Raw genomic sequence first — 25,804 nt, forward strand, 5'->3', positions numbered from 1 at the left:
CAAGGTACTTCAGACAGCAACCCCGCTACTTTACCTGTAAATAGAAAACATTGAACAAGTGTATGCAAAACAAATTACACAGAGCTCTCTTAATTCAAATCACTTGTGCTTACTGCAAACTTTCTAAAGGACTGCTACACCACTGGAAACAAACTGCCACCCCAGATACATATACCCTGTGGTAATTTTATTTGAAAAGTAAAAAGTTTCATATTCCTAGTTTTAAGTGCACTACTGCAACATCTATTAGCACAGCTTGAACATGCAAACTTTGCTGAGAACATCTGTGAATGATGAATATATGAAATCATGGTTAAATTACACTGACCAAAACAGAGCAGGTATTCAAAGCAGCGTTCCCAGGGTCTGCAGCCCATCATTGGTGCTAATGAAACATCAGGCCTTGGGATTTTGATGGTATCAAGAACCCATATCATTTGGGACCTGTATCTTTATTAAAGCGGGGGGCGTATATTCACTATAGGCCTTCAGTATGACTAGGTGACATAGTAATGTCAGACCCTCCTTAAGGACCTTCTCTTTTCATGGAGCACCTCTCAGTTTCACTGCACAACAGGCTGGAGTCCTTCTAGTCTGGCTTCATAATATTTGTACTGTGTAATTACATAAAGGTTAGGAAACTAAATCTTTTTCTTGTGTAAGGTCTGATTCAGGACCTCTGGATATCATAGAATCCCAGAATCATAGAATGGTTTGGGTTGGAAGGGACCTTAAAGATCATCTAGTTCCAACCCTCTTGCCAAGGGGCAGGGACACCTCCCACTAAACCAGGTCCCTCAAAGCCCCATCCAACCTGGCCTTGAACACTTCCAGGGATGGGGCATCCACAACTTCTCTGGGCAACCTGTTCCAGTGTCTCACCACCCTCACAGGAAATAATTCCTTCCTAATATCTAATCTAAATCTCCCCTCTTTCAGTTTGAAACCGTACCCCTTGTCCTATTGCTACATTCCCTGATAAAGAGTCCCTCCCCAGCTTTCCTGTAGGCCCCTTTTAAGTACTGGAAGGCTGCTATAAGGTCTCCCTGGAGCCTTCTCTTCTCCAGGCTGAACAACCCCAACTCTCTCAGCCTGTCCTCATAGCATAGGCACTCCAGCCCTTCTTGGCCTTCCTCTGGACTTGCTCCAACAGGTCCATGTCCTTCTTGTGCTGGGGGCTTCAGAGATAGATGTGGTACTCCAGGTGGGGTCTCATGAGAGCGGAGTAGAGGGGCAGAATCACCTCCCTCAACCTGCTGGCCACGCTTCTTTTGATGCAGCCCGGGATGCAGTTGGCCTTCTGGGACACAAGCACACATTGCTTGGTCACGTTGAGCTTCTCATCAACCAACTCCCCCAAGTCAGTGAATATCAGTGAAGCTCATCACATGACTGTATTTTTTCCTTAAATTAACCTGTCTCTGTAAGACAGTTCAAATGCAGCCACCACAACATTTCTGCCTGGAACCAGTACTAAAACACTGGGTTTTAAGCTGACTTTGCAAGATGTCAGTTTGCAGTCCACAGGGCTCTAGGAAGCAGACTGTGTCCCTTAGTGCTCAGCTTGGCCATCCAAAGGATGCCAACACCTGGAGAAAAGGCTACATCAGGTCATTTTCTGAGAGTATTTTCATAGCTGGAAGAGCTAGAAACATAATACAGGATATAGGTGCATTTAATGAACACTAATTTCATAATTTGCTAAAATAGGAGGAAAAGCTCAATCATAAAAGTGGCCATTTATTACTTTAGTTTCTTGGTCATATGCCTCAAGGTTTCTCATTGCTTTAGAGAGAACATTTTAAACATTTTGTAAAAAGAGAGGAAAGAGAAGGTTTCCTTACTCTGTCAAGGCTTTCTCTCATATTATGAGTGGTGCAAAAGAGTTCTGGAATGTTATAGATCATCCAAAGTATCACTAGCTAAGTCAAGAAAAGAAAGGATGAATGTCTTGGAACTTCACACAGATCCTTGATTGATACTTTTCTTAAAAACAGACAATCCCTACTCCTGCAAGTGTAAAAATGTTATATTCCTAAATTGCTTTTAGGTATATCAGAAAATGTTAATTACTTTTTTCCCATTTCTGCAAGAGGATATCTCCTCATTATTTGAAAAATAATCAGAATTTCAACATTTCATAATTTTAAAATGGAAAAATAATCTGTCTGCTTTATAAATATCAAAATGGGCACCCATTTCTATTACATCTCTTCAACACATTGTCAAAGAAAAAAATAAAGACAATTCATAATTTTGACCTTCCATGTTGCTGATACCTATCCTTAGATTTATGATCTGATTGATAAAATCTGCAAAACATGCTGTGATTTGTTTTTTTTTTTCCACAGAAAGCAATTACTGGCTTCTTCCTAAGTCATCAGTAAGATCTGTCAACACTTTTACTCCATTTACTTTCCTTAAGAGTGATGTTACACCACCTTTTTCTGATAACTCACTACTTCAAAAGTAAAAATAAAGTACATGCAGATAAAATGTTTATTTCAGCTTTCTTACAGGTAGAAAAAAGGACTGATGCAAGCAGTAGAATACCTCCCAAGTAAAAGAGATACTTAAACCAGTCATATCTTTAGAGCTGAGAAGGTAAACTGAAAACTAACGTTTTAGTTGCCCCCCCTAAAGCTGCCACGCCTGAGAAAGGATGGCTGATACTGTCATCTGGAATTGCACCCCTTTTTAAGTTGTTCTTAAAGTTCAGAATTTGGAAGAAGAGAAAGTTAAGATACATTATTCCTGGCAAATATGGGGAGTGAGAGAAAAAAATATCAACCTACCCTTTCATAGCCTAGTTCTTCATTATGCAATGTGTGGAGAAAGAGTATTATTCAGATGGGGATGACCATCTAGCCAAGGGTGCTTTTCCATGAGAAAGCTGAAACTTTTATAATTATTTTTTTTCCTGATTTTCAGAGGTAAAAATTAATCTCTTTTCAGATTAATCAGATACCATCGCTGAAGTTCAGAATACAGATTTCCAGTGACAAAAGGAAACACCTGACTCAGTATTGCTCTATCTTTATGTGTGCCTTTTTGTATGAGAAAGATACATCAGTATGGAAGCAATGAACTCTCCTCTTCTCTGCAATTGCTCTGAAATGGTTATTAATGGTAACAGATAGCCAGAATTTGTGATGTAAATACAAAGTGAGCAAAATACACAGTGACACACTGTATTAATACCTTTCTCATTCTATGTGGATATGTTTGGAAGTTTGGATGGAAGGAAGATGGATGTTTGGATGGATGGAAGATGGATGTTTAGAAGTTTGGAAGCATTTAACTTGTCACAAAGAAAACACGAAAAAAAAAGGGAGAAGTAGGAGCACTCCTTCCCTGAGACTGCCATCCGACAGACTGTGTAGCTAGGAGAGATGGGATAACTGTGGAATCCATAAAGATGGGTTTTTAACCTGGATCTGCTCACCATCATCTTAAAGCATTCAAGCAATACAGAACTGTGCTTCCATTCTTCTTTTGCCATCATAATCCTTAATCTTTCCTGGCTCAGTTTTATTGCCAGAAGCAAGGAAGCTCTTGCACAAGAGTACAGGAGAACCTCAGCAGGGCATTGATCTCAATATTAAATACCAGCAGCAGCCCTCAGTACTTTACTGTGGGGGTTTTTAATATGACCTATCAGCAAAGAAAATATTCTGCATATTTCTCAGTGGCAAAGCAAGTACTTTAAGCAAAACATATACAACCTGGTCACTCACTATTCCTTGTGGGAATTCCTTGAATGCCCATCGAGCAAGGGCTACTTGCCCATAATGCCACGACAGTTGCGGTGTGACTGGCCCCTCATCTGGCTGCCATCAACGGCACAGCCGGAGTGACAAGCATCAGGTACAGGTTCGAGCACAAATCCAGAGCTAACAGGTCTTTGTCTAGGTGTTTTAATCACTCTCCTCTTCAACAGCTTCTTTCCACAACTGCACTTACATGATGAGATCGCAAATGAACTGTTGGGATATGCAATTTGAATACAGTTGCATGGCAACACTGTCACGTTTTGCCATAATAGAAAGTGGCAATTTGTCAGTCCTGGCATCTTATTCATCATTAATATAAGTTTACTGTGGACTCGTATTCGTGTCTTCAGATTGTTATTTGGCACCAATGAATCCACAGTGGCTCCTCTGCACTTCAGAAAGGTGCCCAGTAGGACCTTCTTTTAGCAGAGATCAGTCAAAAACCTAACATTTCTACCTCAGGCTTCTGATTTTATTCTCCATTAGCCCTGTGCTTCTGCTTGTTTGCTCAGGTGAAGATCAGAAGGTCTTACTTCCAAAACGTCAGCAAGTGCGAAAGAAGAAAACCTTGATTCAAGCCGTTTCTTCCTGTGAGAAAAACGTTGGGAAGCTGAGGGATGAAATCCGACATCTCCAGCCCATCTGTGCAGCTGCACTCCACAGCTGCTAGCGCAAGTCCCAGAGCGGATTAGCAGATGCAGGCTGCTACCCTGCAACATGCAGGTCTTGTCCTCATGGGTCATTCAGCCGTGCAGCCTTGCGCCGGCTGTACCACTTGCACATGCGGTGGCCCTTCCTCACAAATCCCACACCATCGTGCAGGGCATGCAGGGGACCCTCGCACAGCTTCTCCCCTTCTCTTTTGTACAGTCAAACCTGTAGCATTTTCAGGTTCAGAGACTTTCTGTAGGACCCCCCACCACGTCCACTACACCAAATCTGGCACAAAGCTTAATAAAACAACCCACCAGCCCTTCTGCCTGCACGCTTTTTCAGTGGAGTGACTGAAAGAGCCTCGTCTCTTTGCCCTCACTTTTTTCAATACATACTGTGTGATGAAAACATATGAGCTCATTGGAATTTATAGACAGATTTGGCAAACTGTATATATTTACTTGGGCTCTGAGATCATTTGGACTCTAGGCTTTCTCTCTCTCTCTCTCTCTAAGAATATGAATACTTTTTGCTTTCAGCTGCCACCTGTTAGAAATTTTACTGTGCATACTGTAATCGGTGCCTACCACACGTGCAAGTCTTTTCCTAAATGCATTAGGTGCTAATTAGAAAGTTTACACAGAAAATTGCCAAAGTCTACCCAGTAGAGAAAAAAAAATCTTGATGGGAATCGCAGTTCTGTACTTCATTCTTTTGCAAATAAATAGAGGGTTAATACATCAAGCTGCTTGTCCAATACTCCACTGCAACTCAAAGAAAAATTGTGCAATGTTTTATAGTCAATTTGCCCTCATATAACCAAACCTCCAAACATCTGATTCACGTTTCTGAAGGGCTCAGTATTAGAAGGTCTGTCTTATAGTAATCAGGGCATCACCAGACAGATGTCCAAGAAACCTCATTGCCAAAAATTCTTTTCTTATGAAAATTCAAGTCTATATTTTATACAGAAGTTTATATTCCTGGGTGTCTATATGGTCCAAATTCAAACTCCTATCATTTGAAGCTTGACCACTGCTAATAGTCAATTTGTTTCTTCTAAAGGTTGTCCGCATTTCTTTTCATGTTTGGCACCAGGCTTTTAAACAATAAGAAACAAAGAAAGTTGGTAGGCTGTCAGATTTAATAACAATAAGCTTCCCTGATATGCTATTATTTGTTTAGCTTTTGGAAAAGTTAAATATCAGAGCTACATATCTTAAAATATTCAGTGCTTTCTTAACCTACTGCAAGGCATATTTCAATTGGCAAGAGCTTATCTCAGAAGTGGTAACAAAAAGGACCAAACTTTGTCTAGCTCCATGTCACCCTGACAATTGGTCATAAGTCTGAGGAGGAAGGTGTCTGACCTCTATCATTTTAAATACGATCAGAGCAAATTGCCTTTGCTCAAAACCACAAAATGTGAATGAAAAATGTATTTCTTCTGTGGTGTTTTGTTTCTATTCTATATGAAAAAAAATCCCCATTTTTTACTATTTTTGTTACTAACCACTGAAGTTTTTTATTAAAACAAAAAAATGTTCTTAATTTCTTTAAAAGTTTTCAGAGAAAATACTTATTATTTTCTAAGTAGCTCTAACTGAAAGATATGGCAGCATGACACAAAAGAAAACACATAGCAGCTTCTTCTTTCTGCAGGATAAAAAATAAGAACAATAGTTCTTTATTCTCGGAAGAAGAAAGCTCAGTTTAAGATTCTTTCTCTTAACATGGTTTAACAGGTATCACAGTACAGATAGAGATGTAAAACCAGTTCATTCTCAGATGAGTTCAAACAGACCTCAAACCCCATCCCATGGCACCTGCAGATGTATTCATACGTGGAGGTGCCTGTGCTGAAGACAATATTCTGTGTACAAAAAGCAAACAAGTGGTTATCCTAGGGTTTCCATCTTTTGCTGCCCTTAGGATACAAATTTCCACAGACCTGAATAGACAATTCTTTTCAGATTTTTCTTTTCAGGTACAGAAAGAGGATTAAAATGTTGAGAGGTTTAAGGTTACTATCATCTCCATTCATGTATGAAACAAAATACTGTGTACTTTGGATCAAGACTCTTGTGAAAAATGCCCTGTCTCTGTTTTTAGCCAAGAAGTTCAAGAGGTGCTACATTTAATAATAAAGGAATGTCTAATTCTGAGGGCTCTGGGCAGGCTGCTCTTCTATCTGAGACTTTACTAGGCTGTTTTTTGTTTGCTTAAACTCCTAGAAGGCTTTCTACTAATACTAAATTTAAAAAATGTAAATGTTCTCATCTAAAACACTATCAAGATGGATGTTTTAAAATTCTTATGTATAAAACATTGGAAAGGAGCTCTAATACCAAAGCAAGTTTAACACAGTTATTTTTTATCACAATATTTATCAACAATAGTGTTTTGGGGGAAGTTCTTCAGATTTTTCAAGGAGTGCTTTCCAGGAAAGGTCCTCTATCATTCACTCTGAACATAACTGATGGCTTTTGTAGTTCTTGTAGCTACCATCCACTTTGATTTGACCTTAGGGGAGCACCGGTTTAGCTACTGAGAGTGAATGGGAGTTCCTAGCCTTTTGGAGATGAAACTCCGCTAGAAAAATGAGCAGCATCCTGCATCTCACTGATAGCCAACGAGTAGTATAGTGCTGCATTATTGACAGTGGTTCAGTAGGAAACAGTTAAGTGGATAAACTCACCTGTGAGGCAAAAGAGAGCCAGGCAACTCTATTGTGCCAAAATTAGCAGAAAGTAAACTCCATCTATGCTTGCTTTCTTTCAGCTTACTGACAGTTGCGATGCTTTACCTTCACCGCAGAGAAAGGCTGAGTATGCTGCAAAATGAGTGCTTCCTTTCAAAGTTGTCACGCAGACAGGCATCCCTAACTGTAACCATGAAACCACATCAGTTCTTTCTGTTCTCTTCTAATTTTCCGAGAGGATTGATATTCCAGAATTCATTAGCCCATGTTCTTCAGACACTCCTGGTACTGGATTTTGGCGACATGCTGATGCATGGCTAAACAGAAACGTAAGTGCTAAGAGGGAGAAACTGGAGCCAGCGAACACATTTCACCATTACATCCCTTCTTATTTGTTCTCACCTCACTTGTGAATTCCCAGCATAGAGCAAGCTAAAAGCCATGGCAAACTGGGATAGGTGGACTACACTGGGGAAGCTCTGAACTCCTTGTTATCTCTACTCCCAGAAGACTGGCATCTTAGATACTTGGATTTACTTTATGGTCTGTCATGATGAAAAGCAGATTAAGATCTTTGTACCCTGACTCACCATCTGATTACTTTATTTCAACCTTCACTGTGTATATAGGATTTACAGGAACAGGGCTATTCAACAGCTGCCAGTAAGGCTTCTAGAGTAAATTCTCCATTGCGTTACGGCACTTGTGTCTTTAAACACGCATAGTTAAAATGATGGGCCTAATCTGCTTTGACATTCCAGGGTGCTGTTCACTTATTTAACCAAAGAGCTGTAAATGGAGTGCAACTGTAATGTGCTGCAATATGCAGAAGTATTGTAAGACATGCACATGGAAATTAAGGAAACATTATATACATGCATGCATTTTAATTAATGCCAAGAACACTGTCAGTAAACAGGTAAAGGGTAATGTTTGAAATAAAAACGGAGAGAAATTCGATTGGGCAGTTAAAAAGTGCATATAAAGATTAATTATCTGACTTTTAGAGGGAAATATTTAGGTTAGACATTTGGAAATCATTTCTATCCCTAAGGTAAAATATTTGCCAAGAGATGTGACTGAGACAGCATCACTATATGTGTTCAGAAGTAGACAAGATGAAAACCATATGTATTTAATGCAGAAGGAAGTCCTGCAACAGGGAAGGGATAAACTATATGAATTAAGAGATCCTATCCAACTAATTAGACATAAATCTTGAAGGAACTAGCCCTGCAATCCTTATTCACAGACATGGATGATTTCAGTAGGACTGTGTAGATGAGCCAGGGCAAACGACTCAAGAACAAAATGTCCTCTAAGATTTAGAATGGTTTGTAAGAAATCACACTGACAACAGCAAAAAATAGGTAAACAAGTTGAGAAGCTTATTTATCAGAAATGCTTTTGAATTGGAGAGAAAATCAAATTAAATCACTTTTTCCATGTCCATAGGAAAGGTTTGAGGTATTAAATAGGGCTTTGGAAAACTTGAAGTAGGCTTTTTTTTTTCATTTTGTCTTACCCATCACTTACTGCATATTCACAGAGCATTTTTAAGATCACTTTGACAGAAAGAAAATTTTATCAAGACTTTCAAAGTTAGGAGTGAAATAATAATGCAGTTATTTAGATTTGTGACCACCAAGTGGGCTATTTACTTCCTTCTCTGACCTGACTTTGTAAGTTGTCTGCAGATCTTTGTGGACAGGAAGCAAAGTCTCCAAATTCATCACCTCAGGAAAGAGGGTCACTCCTGGGCCACAGAGTGAACAAATTTCCCCCATGACTCACATGGACTCCCTCACAGGACTACAGTAGCTTCTCTTGGAAAACAATTTAATTTCTTTCAGAACAACAGTTCATTTCCTTTGTCCATTTTATCGCAGCCTTTCATGTGGATTTACTAGAAATGAATAGCCTCAGATTCTCCATTACCTCCCAGCTCCTCTGTCACCCGCTCATGAGAAACTATCTTTATGCTGCCGTGAAATAACTCCAGGGTATGCAAACTAACTCATTTCAGGCTCGTCTGGGAATCTTTTACTATTTGGAGTCCTACAAGGTGACATGTTCGATGTGGGGCAGATTTTCCCAACTATAAAAGTGCATTTACGCAATTACTGAACAAAAAGGAATTGAAACTATATCAGAACATCTTCTATACATCAGCAGGCTCAAGTTTACCTAGAGCATTTTTCTGCGCTTAAAATCTTCACACAGCATTCCACAAACATTCAGCTTCGTGTTTTTGACTGTGCAGTCCTGCCCCACCTATTATACTTCAGACATGCTACCGTCAGCCTACTAATGACTCTGTTGATCAGTACTGGGCTCAGAACGCATCCTTGCAAAGCCAGCAGTGAACTACTCACACTTTGTCTTTTGATATGGCTCTTTAACAAGTTACACCTTAGAGTACTCTTAATGAGATCAGATTTTCTCACTTTGCCTGTGGGAATGCCATGGAGGGCAGTGTTCAATGCTCATTAATGCCCAGCTCTATCAGAGTTTCTGCTTCCGCTCGGTGCATGCAAAGCTGTAAAAAGAGAATGCCTGTATGGAAGCACCTGCTCGACCAGCTTTTGCCTGCACAGTGACATGGCTTACAACAAAGACCATATGGACTTTTATGAAACTGGCCTGAAGTGGGGATGATTGTAGGGAAGGTAAAAATAACATTTGATTTTCATAGAAACAGGTATTTCATTAAGAACATTTTGGGATCCTAAAGATAGTACCAATGCATACTAAATGACATGTTTTATAGAACCAAATTTCAGCTGGCAACGTGTTGCAAATCTTTACTGGCCTACCAAGTAGGTGAGATGTTCTAGCAAGGAGACATAGGCCTCTACAGCACAGAATTAGCATTCAGGGAAAGGGATTTGCTTGTTCACAGACTTCCCCTGGAACTGCAGATTTACATACCTTTCACACTAAGGAGCTGCAGGCGATTCTATACCTCGCTTCTTCTGAATCATGAATTTTATGGAACCTTTCTGCTTTCTCCAGAAAAAGTATGCAAAGCTAAGTGGATGATTTTCACCCTTTGCCAGGCCAAAAGGATGGTGTCATCTTTCTTTCTGCAGGTATGGCACCAGCTTTTAGAGCACAAGCAAAGACTGGAGAATGATAGTCTTAGTTAGGATGAAGAGAGAGTTGGGGTTGTTCAGCCTGGAGAAGAGAAGGCTACGAAGAGACCTTATAGAGGCCTCCCAGTACCTGAAGGAGGCCTACAAGAAAGCTGGGGAGGGGCTGTTTGCAAGGGCATGTAGCGATAGGACGAGGGATAGAGCAGGGCAGGTTTAGATTAGGCATTAGGAAGAAGTTCTTTACAATGAAGTTGGTGAGGCACTGGCACAGGTTGCCCAGAGAGGTGGTGGAGGCCCCATCCCTGGAGACATTCAAGCCCAGGCTGGATGAGGCTCTGAGCAACCTGATCTAGTTAAAGATGTCCCTGCTTACTGCAGGGGGGTTGGACTAGATGGCCTTTAAAGGCCTCTTCCAAACCAACACATTCTATAATTCTATGAAGAAGAATGAAGGATATCATAAGAAGAACGAAATTTAAAAAAAAGAGGCCATTACTTCTACATTATAGGCCTGAAAAGTTGTTTCCTTTCTCTTTCACTTTCCTTCACATACACCCTGAATCTAGTCTTGTACTTGCAGAAAAACTTCCAATTGAAGGCATCAGCAATACCAGAACCAGAACCAAAAGAAGTACTACTATAAAGTGTGACTCATAGGGTGCTAATATCCCAAGAGAAAGATTACTCAAGGTCTCATTGGTATAAGAGACGCTTGTTTCTTTTGCTAGGTACTGATAATAGAACAATGGCTCCCATCATTGCTTTTGACTCCCCAGTTGCCTGCTTACACTAGGGACCACATATAACAGCAGGCTGGAGCAGCACTGACACCCGCTGCTCCCAAAGAGAATTAAAACACTCCCCCAGCTCTGTTATGGCAGTGCTCATCCGAACCTCCCCTGCCTAACGTGTGTGCATTCAAAGCCATTCTTTGAGACCTCTCATCCCAAGTCCTACAGCACACAAACTTTCAAGACAGTAGGGGCAGAAAGAATAATGTCCAAGGAGTTCAAAGTATCTATAAGTGCACTGAACGTGTGAGAAGTAGAGTGCACCAGGGGAAGGAACAGAATGCTTCAAGGTGAAAAGCCCAAAAAAGGTTGAGTGTGGAGAACTGGAATCATAACAACAAGCCCATACAGCTAAACCCCGTGCTCTTACCAGTGGAGAAGAAAAAGCAAATGGAACGGCACAGAAGTGAGAATGTCATACAGCAACTCACGAGAAGAACAGAGCTCCTAACTGTTGTGGACAGGACACTAACAGAATTAGGAAAAAAGAACAAAACAAAATTTAATATGACTGTGGGGAGACAAAAGATGAGAAAACATCTTTTTCTTGTGCTTCCAAACTGCTTAGTCCTTCTCTACTTCAACACACTTACAAGGGACTTCCACAATTTACTGCATCTGTAAGTAATTCCAGCTCTCTAACATGTGACATCCTCTTTAGTCATTGTTAGGGGAAATGGGAAAGGCCATTTTCATCACCACCACTGCACTTTTCCATAGTATTCAGGACAGGAACACACGCGCTGTAAGGTTCTTTCAAGCACAGTGCACGTTGGCTGCTGGTAATGACAATGTGTTTGTTGTCTTATTTATGAAAATGAGTATTGAGTGACACAACATCTTTTATATATAACTGCAGCAACCTTATGTCCCCGTAAGACACAACAGATGCTGTGCCATACACTGAACTATACAGAGACCAAAGAATGGACTAAACAAACTCAAATGGGCATTACTGATACAGGGGTCCCCAGTCTCAGTATGGCTTACAGCACCATGTCACCTTTAAGATCTCCCTACCAAAACCTTTCTGTAGCCACACAGGTAAAAAGTTAAATAGATGCTGCCATGGCTACAAAGCAGATGGCAGAGCAAGCTATGTGGGATGTTGCTCACTGGGGTTTTTTTGCCCTGTAATGGGGACACGCACAGACTGACTAAATTCTGACAGAGAATTGGTGGCAAAGGGGTTGGCTGCCATTTGGGAATCCAAGTTCAAGTTGCGCTTTGGATCATTACCTATGTAGCTTGAGGTGCTGCTCTGAATTCCACTGCACGAAATCACAAAGTACTTTCACACTAGGAAACCAAGAGTGAAAGAAAGCCTCAGACCTTGCCATTGAGACTACTGATGGGGCTGATGCTGACGGGAACACGGGTACCCCTTATGGCTGGATGGTACTGGTAAAAGCAATAGGAAGAAGGGCAAGGAAAGGAATAGCATGTAAGCTGTAAAGACCACAGCTTGAGTCTTGATTTTGTATTAAACCTTGCACTGCACCATTGCAGAGCAAAGCTGCAGCAGAATACCCAACCAATGTGGGTAAAATCTTGGCAGTTTATGCATATGAGCACGTTAAAACAGATTTCATCAAGGCAGCTTGCTTTCTCTTTTGAAGTTCTTTTTTATGGAACAGACTAAGAACACTGCACTTAAAAAACTCATGGGAATATGACGGGGTGCTGGCTTCACTTAAGCAAACTGCAGGAGCACATTTCTAAAACACACAAGCCAAGGAAGGGCATGGTAGGCTGCCATTCCCTCAGACATTACAACAAAGTTTATTTATGCAGAATCAAAGGAAACGTCAGTGGAGAGCACAGCAATGAAAATGATGACTGAGCTTGACTTCTGACCTCTCTGTTTTTTCTGTCTCTGACCTTTCCACTTAACCAAACTTCAAACTCAGCCTACGGTATGGCAACAGGTCTTCATCCTGCAATGTTTTGAGTGCATTCATCATTTTGAGGTGCTGCTGGGATTTGCTAAGCAGCTTATACGATCAAGTCCAGATTTAGGTAACATCTGTGATAGAAAGATGTCCAAATTGTTAGTCATTAGCTGCTAAAAAGGAGGAGCTGTTATTACTGCTCTACCCTTTTTATGTCAAGCTGATGGTGTCCTGTTTCTCAAACCTGTTAGCCGTCTGTTGTCATATGAGAAACTCTGTGACTTTAAGCAGATATTATGGTGCTGACACAATTTGTCTGTGCTTTCAAAACAGTATGAATACCTTAATTAGAAGGTAAAAAAAAACTTTGTTTGGCCAACCTATGTTTAATATTAGAGCTCCACAGTATGCATGCATTCAAAGTTGGAACACAGAATAGCAAACACGCTGCTTTAGCTAGTAGTGCCAAGTATGAAATCACAGTGAATGAATAACTTCTATCATACCTGCAGGGAACAGATAATTCACATAATGAGTATTTGCCAATAAGGGGAAAAGGTGCCTGCCACAAACATAACACTTTGAGCACACTGAAATCCTATGTACTAGAGCAACATTTAAAAGCAGCGTTGTATTTCATGGAAAAATAAAAGTATTAGGTGCACACAAACAATATACAGTAAGTAAAACACATGAGCGTGAGAAAAACAGCGGACCAGATGAATTACTTTGACGACACAGTTTTACCGTATTGTCTCCAAAAGTATTATGCACGAAAGAAATTATAAATTGTCATTGGCTACCTTTTTGCGTACATCAGGACGATGACTTTCAGTGTACTCCACAAAAGCAATGGGACTACTAATGATCAGCACTTTAAAGACGTGTGATCACATACTATTCCTCAGGCCAACAAGCAGTTAGCTCACAACTTCATTTACTTGGGTCCCAGAAGCTTCATTAGGACTATTCACAGAAATGAAAATTCAACAGCGCAAGTAAAAGGTTCAGAGTTCAGGATTTAGCTTTTGCTTGATTAAGTTAATGCTACTTTAAAAATGTAAGGAAAGAACATTTTAGTAAGCAGTAACAGTTAAAAATCATTTGTCTACTTAACTAAACCCTCATAATTTGTTTAAGAAAATGAAATCACTGACTTACAGTTCGTTTTACTCTCAAATAAACAAAGTTCACTTACCATATATTCCATGTTGGAAGCAGGTGGGAAGACTTTGCCTCTGACTTGATTATGGTAATCAAGAATGGCAATCATGTCATTTTGCGAAATGTAGCGCTTCCGCCTGGCTTTGGGAATTTTTGCAGAGTCCAGATGGGCTGCCAAAGCTGTCTCAATGTCAGTGAAATTATTGTCTGACAGGAGTAGGTCAGTGGAGTTGGGTAACACTAATGCACTTGTTTCACAGAGAATGGAAAATAAGAAAGCACAACTGATTGCAGCGATTGCTGTCATTTTGGGGCCAAAGGAGAGAGATAGGCCACAGAGGTACTCTGCTTTAAGTCAGGGCAGTAGAAAACAGATCTGTAGAAGAGAAGATGTCAAAGATGTGATTCTGAACATCTGGGTAGCCAGACAAAGTGAACTGGCAGCCTGTCATCAGAAATATGATTCTGTCTCTCAGCTCAATCACAAAAACAATCCAGTCAGAACACGTTACTGAGCAATTTTCCATAACCATATTATCATTAAGTGATATGTTCTTACTACAAACACACCAAATGAAGCATCATTATACCATGAATTACATGATCAGATCCAGTAGTATTCCTGAAATAGTAACAGTGCTATCACACCAGATCAGTCCATAAACCACACTATAAATCTTAAATGGGGAGTCTGCAAGAAACCTCACAGAATGTTTTTCACTGAAAATGAAAAATACATCCTAGGCTATGCCTACCCTATATGCATGGATTGTTTTGACACAATGTGGCACAGATAAACTAGTAGGCAAAAGAAAACATATAAAGCATGAGAGCAGGACGTCTTAGAAATAGCATTCAAATCTTAACTTCAGCAAAAATGTGATGAGCATTGATAAAACTGCATGCAAAGCAAACTTATTGAGCTGAATGGCTTACCTCTGGATAATACCAAGAAAAAAAAAAAAAAGAATACAGTCTATTGTTCTCCCAGTATATATAGCACTCTCCTATATGATGATCTGAACCTTTGTGAAGGAGTGTCTCTTATTACAAACCCCCAAAGAACAAAACTCTGCTGGTTTTGAAGCTTCTGGCCACAGGAGCTGCTAACAGCTTTTATATGTTGCAGCCTGTATGAGCCAGAGCAGGCAGCTTCTCTAAAGGTCTCTGCTTAGCCAAAAGGCGAGGGGAGGAGCTCTGCAGAGCACACAGGCAGCGATTGGGCGGCATCCCCGGACTGTAGGTGGTTTGGATATTCAGTCACACCCCCAGTTTCTATAGTACAAAGAGGCAACATGCAAGACTCTCTTTTTTTTTTTCGGTACTTCCTACCTTTTTTTTTTTTTTTTTTTTTTTCCCTCCGTGATTGTTTTGTGGGTTTGTTGTTTGGTTTTTTTCCCCCCTCATTTCACGCGCACCGTGCTGGCTTGGCCGACGTTATTTCACGCGGCTCTCGGAGCCCCCAAAGGAGCAGCACGAAGAGAGTTTGCAAAGCGCTGTTGCCCCCAGTCACAGGAAACGGAACCTCTGCCACGCCGTCCCCCCCGACCCCGTCCCGCGGGGCAGGCGGCCCCGGTGCCCCGCCGTGTCCGTGGCTGGCAGCGCGGGGGAAGCAGGCGGGAGGCGGCCGCCGCTCCATCCCTCGCCGAGCACGGCGGATGCTCGGGGCGCCGCTCCTCCCCGCCTGCCCGCTCCCCCTCCGTCCTCCTCTCCCGCCCGCTCCCCCTCAGAGGCACAGACAGACGCGGGACAAAACTCTGGGCAGGTTGTGGCTGACCCGTAGCAGTTACCTGAACGTCCGCCCGTGAGAAACTACCGGAGCAGCAGGACCGAAAGCTCTCGCCAGTGCCTGGGAGACATCTGTTTCACATTAACTAGCATATAGCTGGAATTATTTAGGCACAGAATGGTCCAGCCACTCACACAGCAGAGCTGAGGGCACAGCACTGAGGCCATGACGAAAGCTCGCAGAGAGAAGCAGCCGCGGCCAGCAATTGTGTACTGGGGACAGGGGATGGGAGCAACACAATGTCAGGCTGATCCCCCACCAGGGCTAAGCGACCTGGGGCAACCCGTAAAATGAGGTGCTTAAAAATGGAATTGCAATGTTTTGCGACGTCATAAAGGACAGAGGAGAGAGAAACACAAACGGTTTGTTGTTACACCAAAACTTATCGAGGGCTCAAAAGTTTCAGTAGCTCTATTAGAGAAGCAATATGGGAATTAAGTATTAAGGAAGCGAAGTCCAGTAGTTAGAGCACGGGGCTGGCAGCCAACACTCACGCTCTCCTTTTGGCTCTGCTACTCACTCGCTGTGTGGCCTAACCCAAGCCATTTAATCTCTGTGTGCAATCTCTACAATGGTATAATAGTCTTTTACAGACATGTTGTAAGGCTCAAATAACTGGTGTTTGGTAATGTACTTTGTGTTGAAAGGTGTTAAGTAAGTATAAAGTATCATCACTAGTTATATTACTATACGTACATCCAGCCTGTCCAAAACTGCCGCTTACAATGCAGCTGCAGGTATTCCTTTACGTGACTATACATGAAACTTTAACACATCATTTGCCTTTGCAGGACTAGATGTTGGATGATTCGTTTAATCCAATTTTCTTTCTTCTGAAATGAAGCGCATATTTGTTTATGTTAATGTCAAGAACTGCCCTCCCATTGTTTGAATACAACGGGAAGAATTCTCAGCTCCTTTGAATTGCCGCAGGTCCTTTGATTTCATCTGGGCTGCAATAAGTTATCAAAGGGAAGACACCAGCTTAACATCTCAGGAAGTTCAGAGGGTAGATTTTACTAGTTAGTCACATTTTAGATTGCTGTAATTATTTCCTCATACTCAACCTGTGGCAGTACTTGGAGGCTGTTATGACGTAGAGCTCTACAGCTATTGTAAAATAGCCATTACATTCACAGCTATAAAACTGAGCAGTACTTGCCTAAGAACAGGCCAGTTTATGAGATTACTTTTATTTCCATTGCTTGTGGTTATTGCCTAATTATTTGTTTCCATGTCTAACAGGCAGTCAGTGTAACTACTCATCTAACTGTATCAAAAAAGGTTATGAGCAATACTAACATGTACAATAGCAAAAAGTATATTGTCAACATGAAAGATCTTACGGCACGAGAGTGCCTTGACCCAGCCTCTTGCACTGATAAGTTCTCAAAAAAAAAAGCAGTGGCAAATAGTGAAAGAGCAATAGTAACTCTCAAGCTTGACAATTAAGGTACTTTACACAATCACCTGCCTGTGTGCATTCAGTTTTCTTCTGAAAGAAATGAGTCAATGACCTGACATGCAGTGAAAAATAGCAAGCAAGACTAAGGAAGCCACACTAAAGTCCTCATGAAGGTCCGTGCCAAGAAGAAGAATGGATAAAATGAGGAAGAACGAAGAAAAGAAGCATCAAAGATGTCTGCAAGCTTGTAAGGAGAAAAATGAAAAGTGGATGGAACCATCTGCAATATGCACAAAAAGAACTATTTCCTGACTCTTCAGCCCACTCAGAAAATTCTGACAAAGAGAGAACAATCAGACCAGTGACAAAAGACGATTACAGGCCAGAGAGAGACATTAGTGAGACCATGGAATGAGTCAAAATATCTGTAAACCTAATTAAGAACAGAATGTGCCAGCCGGGGCAGCCACAACACGGTTACTGAGCAGCCTGAAAAAAAAAAAAGGCAATAATTCTTGTACTTAATGTCGGCAAATGTTACCAATGAAGAAAGTTATACAATCAAGAAGGAGAAAGAATGTAGAAGAAATGAAGAAAGAAAAATAACTCAGTTTATCTTCTGAAAGACTCTCTCTGTCCTGGGAAATGGACTATATTTTAAGGTTTGACTAGAAAAGGCCTACTTTTTCACAGAAACAGTGTTCACACATAAGAAAAAAGCAGAAATGGCAATACAACTTATTAGCATAAAATCTATATTTTATCTGGGAGGTAGGCTGTACAGAGGCATGGGACAAAGAGAACAGGATATAAGTAGGATATAAGTTTATTAAATGCACCGTCTTTGTCTTCATTGCACAATAAAAGTGATGATTCACAACACTCTTAGTTCTTCTGCAGTGTATTCCTTGGATTAAAAATAAAAATTCTGATCTTCTAATCATCCATTACTCAACAAAGTAGCATGAACTTTATCATTTTGACTGACATTTATTTTAGTAAATTAATTATGACTGTATAAAAGCCAAACTGTCATAATTTAAGAAGAGCGTTTTTGCACCAAATTAATGTTATGCTGGTTGCTAACATTACACAATTAAACTTGAAACATTTAGTATAACTTTCTTTTTTCCTAACTACCTTAGAAATACCTGCCTGGGATTCCAGATACTTTTGATATTATAAATTTAATGCCAGACAATTCATTCATAGAATTAAAACCCAAAGTGCCTGTTTTTCCCTGTTCCGTATCTCCAGGCACAGTAAAGATCAAGAAGTCTCATACGTTCAAGTTTATGCCTTGTATTTTTGATAATTCATCAGACTGATATCCATCATACAGAGACAATGAAGCATTGAGAAGCTAAGTAGCATGCCTATAGTTACTCAAGAATCATGTGGAGAGCGGTACTTTGACCTGAGCTCTGCCAAGTCCTAGACTACAGATCTACTTTACCTCTGGGTCATCGTGGAAAAGAAGTTTCCTACTGTATCTCAAGGAAAAAGAAAAAAGAAAAAAAAGAAAGGAGGCCTTTAAAGAAGGGATTTTTAGCACAGGTGAAGTGAGAATAGGAAGCATAAATTCCTCACTCAAGAATGCTTTGGCGTTATCTACTTCCTTCTGGCAGTATGGCGACGGAAATGTCATCAGCTACAGCAGTGTCATAAGTGAAGTCTCAAATCACAAGCCAATCAGGACTATAGCAGTAGTTTTCAGTTTAAGATCGTAACAACTAACTATAGGTGTCCAAAGAGCTATCTAAGCTCCTGAAAAAATAATGGCAGCTGAGGAACAGTGGAGCCTAGAAACGACTTCAACTCACCAAGGTAGATTTTATGTAGCCCAGGCGTAGACTTCTAGTTTCATTTAAGATGCAAGTTGAACCAGGGGAGGTTTAGGATGGATATTAGAAAAATTTTCTTCACAGAAAGGGTTATCAAACATTGTAACAGGCTGCCCAGGGAAGTGATTGAATCACTGTCCCTGGCGGTATTTAAAAGATGGGTAGATGTGGTGCCTGGGGACATCTTTTAGTGGTGGTTTTGGTAGTGTTAGGTTACTGGTTGGACTCTATGATCTTAAAGGCCCCTTCTGACCTAGATGATTCTATGTCCAGGCATTTGAGGTGTCTGCTTCACAGATATGACATGGGACTTAAGAAGATCTGTGTCTTTTTGAAGTACAAAAGGTGGCCAGATGAGGACATCTCAAGTTGCATGAGACGCCCACCCTGGCAGGTTGCTTGAATAACTCTTTTAACATCAGTGACTGTATTGACCATATCTTTGTTGACTACACTGGGGGCTTAAGCACTCTACTTATATATAGACACTAATTTTGGTGTCCTCATCTTGAACTGAATCCTATCCAGTATACCAACGCATAGTAGATCCAAATTCCACCCAGAAATCAAAGCTTTAGACAAAGAAGATAGAACAAGTATAATATGGAAAACCATATTCTCAGTATTAAACATTTCTCCTGAATTTCCAAACAAGTTTAAAATATAACTTCCATCAAGCACAAGTATTAATATTCTTAATATACTGTGGAGCCAATGGCACAGGATTGGGCAGCAACAGCAAAAAAATTGGCATATGTAAGGCCCATGAAACAATTTGCTCAGGTTTATCTATTGTTACTGGAAGTGTATCAACGGCCTAGAAAAGAATTAGAAGAAAATGAGGAACAATTATTTATAATGGGAGGAAATGCTAATTACATGTAGCAAGAACTCTACTTTGCCAAGAAATTACTGCTGAATAAAGTGGATGCTAAAGAGCTGTGCCAGGCATAATATAACATTTCTTAGAAATGAGGTAATTAGCACACTTTGAGGCACTGATAAAATCAGTATTCTTCCCACTAATATATCAGGAGAAACCACTGGCCGTGGAGAAGAGAAGCAGAAGGGTTAAGAATTTACGAGGTTAAGTGTACTTGTCACATTAAGCACACATTTTCCAGACTTTCTTTTGGTTATTGTGTCACATTTCACTACTCTGGGCATTGCTATGGTGTTCTTTTAGGAATCTTATCATAACCAGCATAATGAAAATAGATGAATGCATCAGTGCTTAACTTCTTTGGACAGATAAATTATAAAACAAAATCTCCCTAACCGTCAGCGTAGTGTCTGCAGGGCTTGTCTTGTGGGCTCGTCATGACCAAACCTAAACATTTTTTTGTGTTCTCTCATAGCTCTTTGATAATGTAGTCCCTTTATATGGTGCTTTAAGCATCTTTATAATTGAAAATGCAGTTGAAAAATCCAGTGTATACCACTACTAAAAAAGGCAACATTTCTCATTCCAAGTGCAGAAGTTCATGTTGCCTTCCTGCTGGATTGAAGCATCCTTTTTAGAACTTTGAAGAATACTGAAGTCAAAAAGAATAATATTTAGGGGGGCGTTCAACATCTTTCAACTGCAAACCAGGTCCTGATTCTAACATTGTGTCATTTTCAAAACTTTTAATATTTCTTTTTTTAATAGAAAGATATGTAGCAACTTGGCACCACTTTTGAAGAATGGGTGTGTATATTCTGCAGTATTTTTACTGACCTTTAGAGGATTCATTTTCCTTCATATGCACTTCTGTAAGTAAAAGAACCTTCTAAATGATGTTTGACCTGCATGTGCCCAAATGAACTTTGCTTAAGGAAATTAAATTTAAACCTGAAGAAGTTTCTAAATATTTACTCTGAAGGCAATAAGGTTGACCAGTTCACTGTATTGGAAGCAGAAAAAGTAACATCAATTTCTGGATGAGTTGCTGACCTTCTTTATGACTCTGGGCAATGTAGTTTACTGCTTACAACTTCAGGCAAGTGTCTAAATATGTATCTCTAAATGCTTTCCTGTCTTTTTTCTACCATCTCATCTATTTGTATGAAACAGATAAACTTTTAAGGCCTGGAGTAGAATGTAGTAGTGTGTGAGTATTGCAATTTTTAACCTTTTGTGTGTGTATGTGATAGAGGATCTGCTTAGATCTCTCTCTCTCTCACCTTCACAAGCTTTTTATTTTTATGTTGCTAACTTGTTCAGCATTACAAGACACTCTGACACTAGTTTCCCACAGATCACCATCTGAGGACATCAAGGAAGAACCAGTTTCTCAAAACATGCAAGATGAATCGTGAGTCATTAAATGCGTAATAGCTAATAAACTAAACATTTCAATGCATTAAAAATTCCCCAGAAATGCAATTTAAAAATAAAAAAAAAGGTAAGCAGAAGGCATTTTTATAGATATAGATAGATATAGATATAGATATAGATATAGATATAGATATATACTGTTGGGCCAAAGATATGAGGAGGATTTATTATTCCAGAAAAGTGAAATGGCATAAGGCAGTTATCAGACCATTCTACAGATATTTTAGGAAAACAGAACTCCTAGAGGGAAAGAGCGTTTTGAAAGATATCAGTTTCCTATGAAAACTCAAAGAGAGGATAAAACGTTTCAAACATTTATAACAGATTTGAGACTGTTGAGTTAAACATGTAATTTTGAGGTTTTATGGAATCCCTAATTCAAGACTAAATTGTCATAAGAATCAGAGACCCAAAATGGAGAATGAGACTGCTAGGAGAATGTGACTTTAACGTAAATGATAACCACTAAAATATGCAAAACTGAAGTTAACAGACACAATAGTTTGCAGAGTAGTTTCCAGGCTCTTCTGGATCTTCTGATACCTTCTTCTAATATCTTTGGGGACTTTTACAAAGTCTTCTAGGAACTTTGGATTGAGTGAAGTTGCTGGGAAAAGGTAGCTACCCCACACTTTTTCTTCTACCAAATCTAGCAGCTTCTAAATACTTCAGTCAGCTCTTTATGGCCAAAAGGTGCACACATCTTTTGTCTTCAGGAGTGTCAAGCAGCCATTCAACTAGTGCTAGGAAGAGATCCACATAACTGTCAGGCCCTGACTGCAGCTCCTAGAACAGCAGTTTGTGCAGCTGGGTGAGCATAGGGAGGCTGGTAACTGAAGAGAATATGGCACTGGTAACAGCTATAGGGTGCTGTCCCCAGCCCTATCTGGAGCAGCTGCCTCTGGTACAACAGAAGCCTTGACCAAGGCAGAGTTCTGGAGGGAGGATGTGGCCATCCACATCCTAGCCTACAGGCTGACATGGTGGGAGACTGTCCTTGCTTGCAGGAGCCACGCGCTCATTGAGGAGTCAGGTCACCACATTAAGGAGATGTGGGACAACGAACAGACTGCACAGCATCTGGGAAGATGACAGAGACCCAGCAGAGATGAGAGGCTGAACCCCAACTGCACAGGAGGGGAAGCCCAACTACATTTGGCTGATTGGAAGTGGAGAAGGTGGAGAACATTGGAAAAATGATAGGCTGGAGGAATGTGCCAACAGGAACTCAGCAAGGACAATTGCCAATTCCTTCAGCTGGGAAGAAACCCTTGATACAAGCTGGGCCTGCTGGGATACCGTCAGGGAGCAGCTCTGTGGAGAAGGACCTGGGGGTTTGGTAGTCAAAATGAACATGAGCCAGCAGTGTGTCCTTGCATCAAAGGCTGACAGCTTCCTGGGATGTATTAAAAGAAGCAATTATTCTCTTTTACTTGGCAGTTTTTAGACAGCATCCAACATACTGTAGTGCATCCAGTTTCCACACACACACCCCACCCAATACAAGAAAGACACCAATAGGCTGGACTGACTTCAGCAGAGGGCCACCAAGATGATCAAGGGTGCAGCATTTTCCCTCAGAAGAGGCTAAGAGTAGGCCTTGTTCAGCCTGGAGGAGAGATGGCTTTGGGGGAGACCTGACAGCAGTCTGGCAGAATCTGTGAGGAGGTAACAGAGCAGATGGAGCCAGTATCTTCACAGTGGTGCACAGCAGAAGAACAAGAGAAATGGATATAAATTGAAACAAGAGGTTCAGTCAGAATATGTTAAGAAGCTTTTCCGTCATGTCCAGAAACAGAACAGGTTGCCCAGGAAGTCTGCATAATCCCTGTTCTCGGGGACTTTTAAAGACCCAACTGGGCAAAGCCCTAAGCAATGTAGTCTGAGCTCAGAGCTGACCCTGCTTTCCAACCTCAGTTATTCTCTGACTGCAGAGAAACGCCAGATTAATTTCTTGAAAGAAAAGCAGGACCATACTGCTGTAGACTGGACTTGCAAAGCATAACCCCACAGGAATATCCAGCATCAAGTCAAAGCTTCAAAGAGACGGTAAGACAAAACCAAAATTAGTCAGGAAGCAACTCTTCTTTTCAAGAAACAACAGACTGCATATACTATTGAAGCAAGTATGGTTCTAAACTGTGTCCTGCTTTTGAATAGAGGTTTTATTTTGGAGAAGTCTTCACTGCAGCTGTAAAGAAATAAGATTAGAAATGCTCTAAACGTGAAAATGACATTTGCAATACTGGACAGAATTGAATGCAGCAGTAGCCAATGTCATCTATTCTGCAACAGTCAAGAATTATTGCACAGATAGTTAGTTACCTCCTGAGATTGGAACAACCCTTTGATGAAGCCGTTATTCATTAGAAGTGAGATACACAGGCACATATCACTGCCACGTATGAAATTAAAAAAAAAAGTTTGAAAAAAATTCCAAATCCTCATACACAGGTAAAATTTAGTCATTCTTTACTAAATGTAAAGGTATATCAAAATCTTAGAAAGACAAGGCTTATAATTGTTTCAGAAGATCTAACTGACAGGTTTATAAGAAAAAAGGTCAGGAAGATAGGGAGCAAAAAGTGTGGTTAAAGGCAAGTAAAACTGATTAAACTTAGAAAGTGAAAAGCCAAAACAACAGATGCCATAGAAGAAATTCTAAAAAAATGTCAAAGTTCAACCTTTGTACAAATTTGGAAAAAACTTCACAATGAATAAATATTTGTTTAAGTACATGATAAAGAAAAGCTAGACTGGGAATCAGTGTGGAATGATAGCTTCTTGGAAGATTCGTGTCCTTCATGACGTATGATCATAAGGCCAGAACTTGGCTTATGTGTTCAGTAACTACAGGATTTTGTGATCCAAATCCTTCTTCGCCTTCCATGTCCATGGAGCTGCCTTCACCACACTTATACGCTAACATCCTTCAATTTCTGAGCTGACTTAAGATGGAGCCTTCCAGCAGTGGAACAAGCTCACCCTCAGAAAGGAAGGGAGAGCTGGGTCCATGACTCTGCTCTACCCTTTAAGAAAAACATTCATGGCTATTGAGCTTTTACTGACACTCACCATTACTGTTTGTTTTGCTAAAGAAGGTCAAAGATATTGACTTTGTCTGACTTTGAACTTCATCTCAACCCTATGATATATGACACTAGAACCCAGGGGAAAGAATCTTCTATCTACAGAAGGCTTCTTCCCATTTTAGGAAGAACTTGTTAACTCTCTTTGTACTTAGGTCAAGTTACTCTGATTTCTAACATGATTTCATGTTTTGGTTCCCAAAACCTTTGAAGAGTCTGCTATGCGATTCTTTTAGTGCTATGTTTTAGACTGAGTGAAATTATTTGCTCACAATGTGGTATAGTTTAGCTTTGTCCATAGGCAAAGTAGTCAAGTGACATTAAAACTCGTTCATTTGAACCACTCCAAATTTGAAACACCACTCCCATTTTACTAGTTATCAATGCGAAAATATAGACTGTTTATCCAGCTACAATTATATTCAGTGAAGTTGCCATCTAAAAGACTTTTTTATAGAGGAAAAAGCAACACTGCAGGTTTTGTTTGAGTCCTGTGTCTATAATTTAGCGTGCTGTGCATGCAACAGAGATGGTGAGAAATGTGAACACATATTTTACAGAATACCCTATTCCCTGTGATAAAGAAGAGATTCATGTAAATAGGGTAATTTTTCTTCACTCTGAAGAAAATCAGGTAGTTTTTCTTCATTATTCCTCCTTCTACGGAATGATTAGTAATCAAAAAGTTTTTTCATTTTTTTGTCCACTTCTGAGGTGATATTGTCATTCAGTCATTCACGCATAAGGATAAGATAAACAATCACAGGCCTTTCAGATGAGGAATCCCCCTTTGTAGACGTGTGAAGGATAGCTGTCTGCAGCTTAGGCTCTATGCACTTTTCCCCATTCGTTTCATCTGCTTCGCTATGGTTCAACAGTCATTGTAAAGTGAAAAATATAACAATGTTCAGCAAGGTATCGGATTTACATCTGAAGAAACATGAGTCTCATACTCTCCTTTTCCTGCTTATGGTTATATGTTGTCTTCTCTTAAGAAATGCCGTTATAAGCGTTTCAAGCAAGTCCAACCCTAACGATATGGAGAGAAAGAGAAAGCCATTAGCATCAGACATAAGTTTGATGTTGGTTACCTCTGGAATTTTTGCTTTACATGAATTTGTTCCTTAGTGTTGACGTTTTTGGTGCAGAAACCCCAATCACTTTGGATCCTGGGTAAATCAACTTTTTTCATTTGTTTCGTATTTTCTATATAAACTGAAACATGCAGCCCATGGACCAAATGTGGTTCACAAAATGTTTTTTTAAACAATATGTAAAAGCCCTTAC

At 40.3% G+C, this 25,804-nt stretch overlaps 1 protein-coding gene across 1 annotated transcript in view; it reads right to left on the bottom strand.

Annotated features, from left to right (window-relative positions):
* PI15 (peptidase inhibitor 15) overlaps positions 1-15,116 on the bottom strand; it is a 29,756-nt gene extending 14,640 nt beyond the window's left edge. Inside the window, exons 1-2 of the mRNA XM_054193426.1 lie at positions 15,007-15,116; positions 14,105-14,446 (exon numbers count right to left, since the gene is read on the bottom strand). Of these exons, the coding sequence (XP_054049401.1) occupies positions 14,105-14,377 (273 nt within the window). The 5' untranslated portion in view covers positions 14,378-14,446; positions 15,007-15,116. The remainder of the gene's footprint in view (positions 1-14,104; positions 14,447-15,006) is intronic.
* Between the last annotated feature and the right edge of the window lie 10,688 nt (positions 15,117-25,804).

Source organism: Rissa tridactyla, chromosome 2 (genome assembly GCF_028500815.1).
Source record: "Rissa tridactyla isolate bRisTri1 chromosome 2, bRisTri1.patW.cur.20221130, whole genome shotgun sequence".
NCBI lineage: Eukaryota > Metazoa > Chordata > Aves > Charadriiformes > Laridae > Rissa > Rissa tridactyla.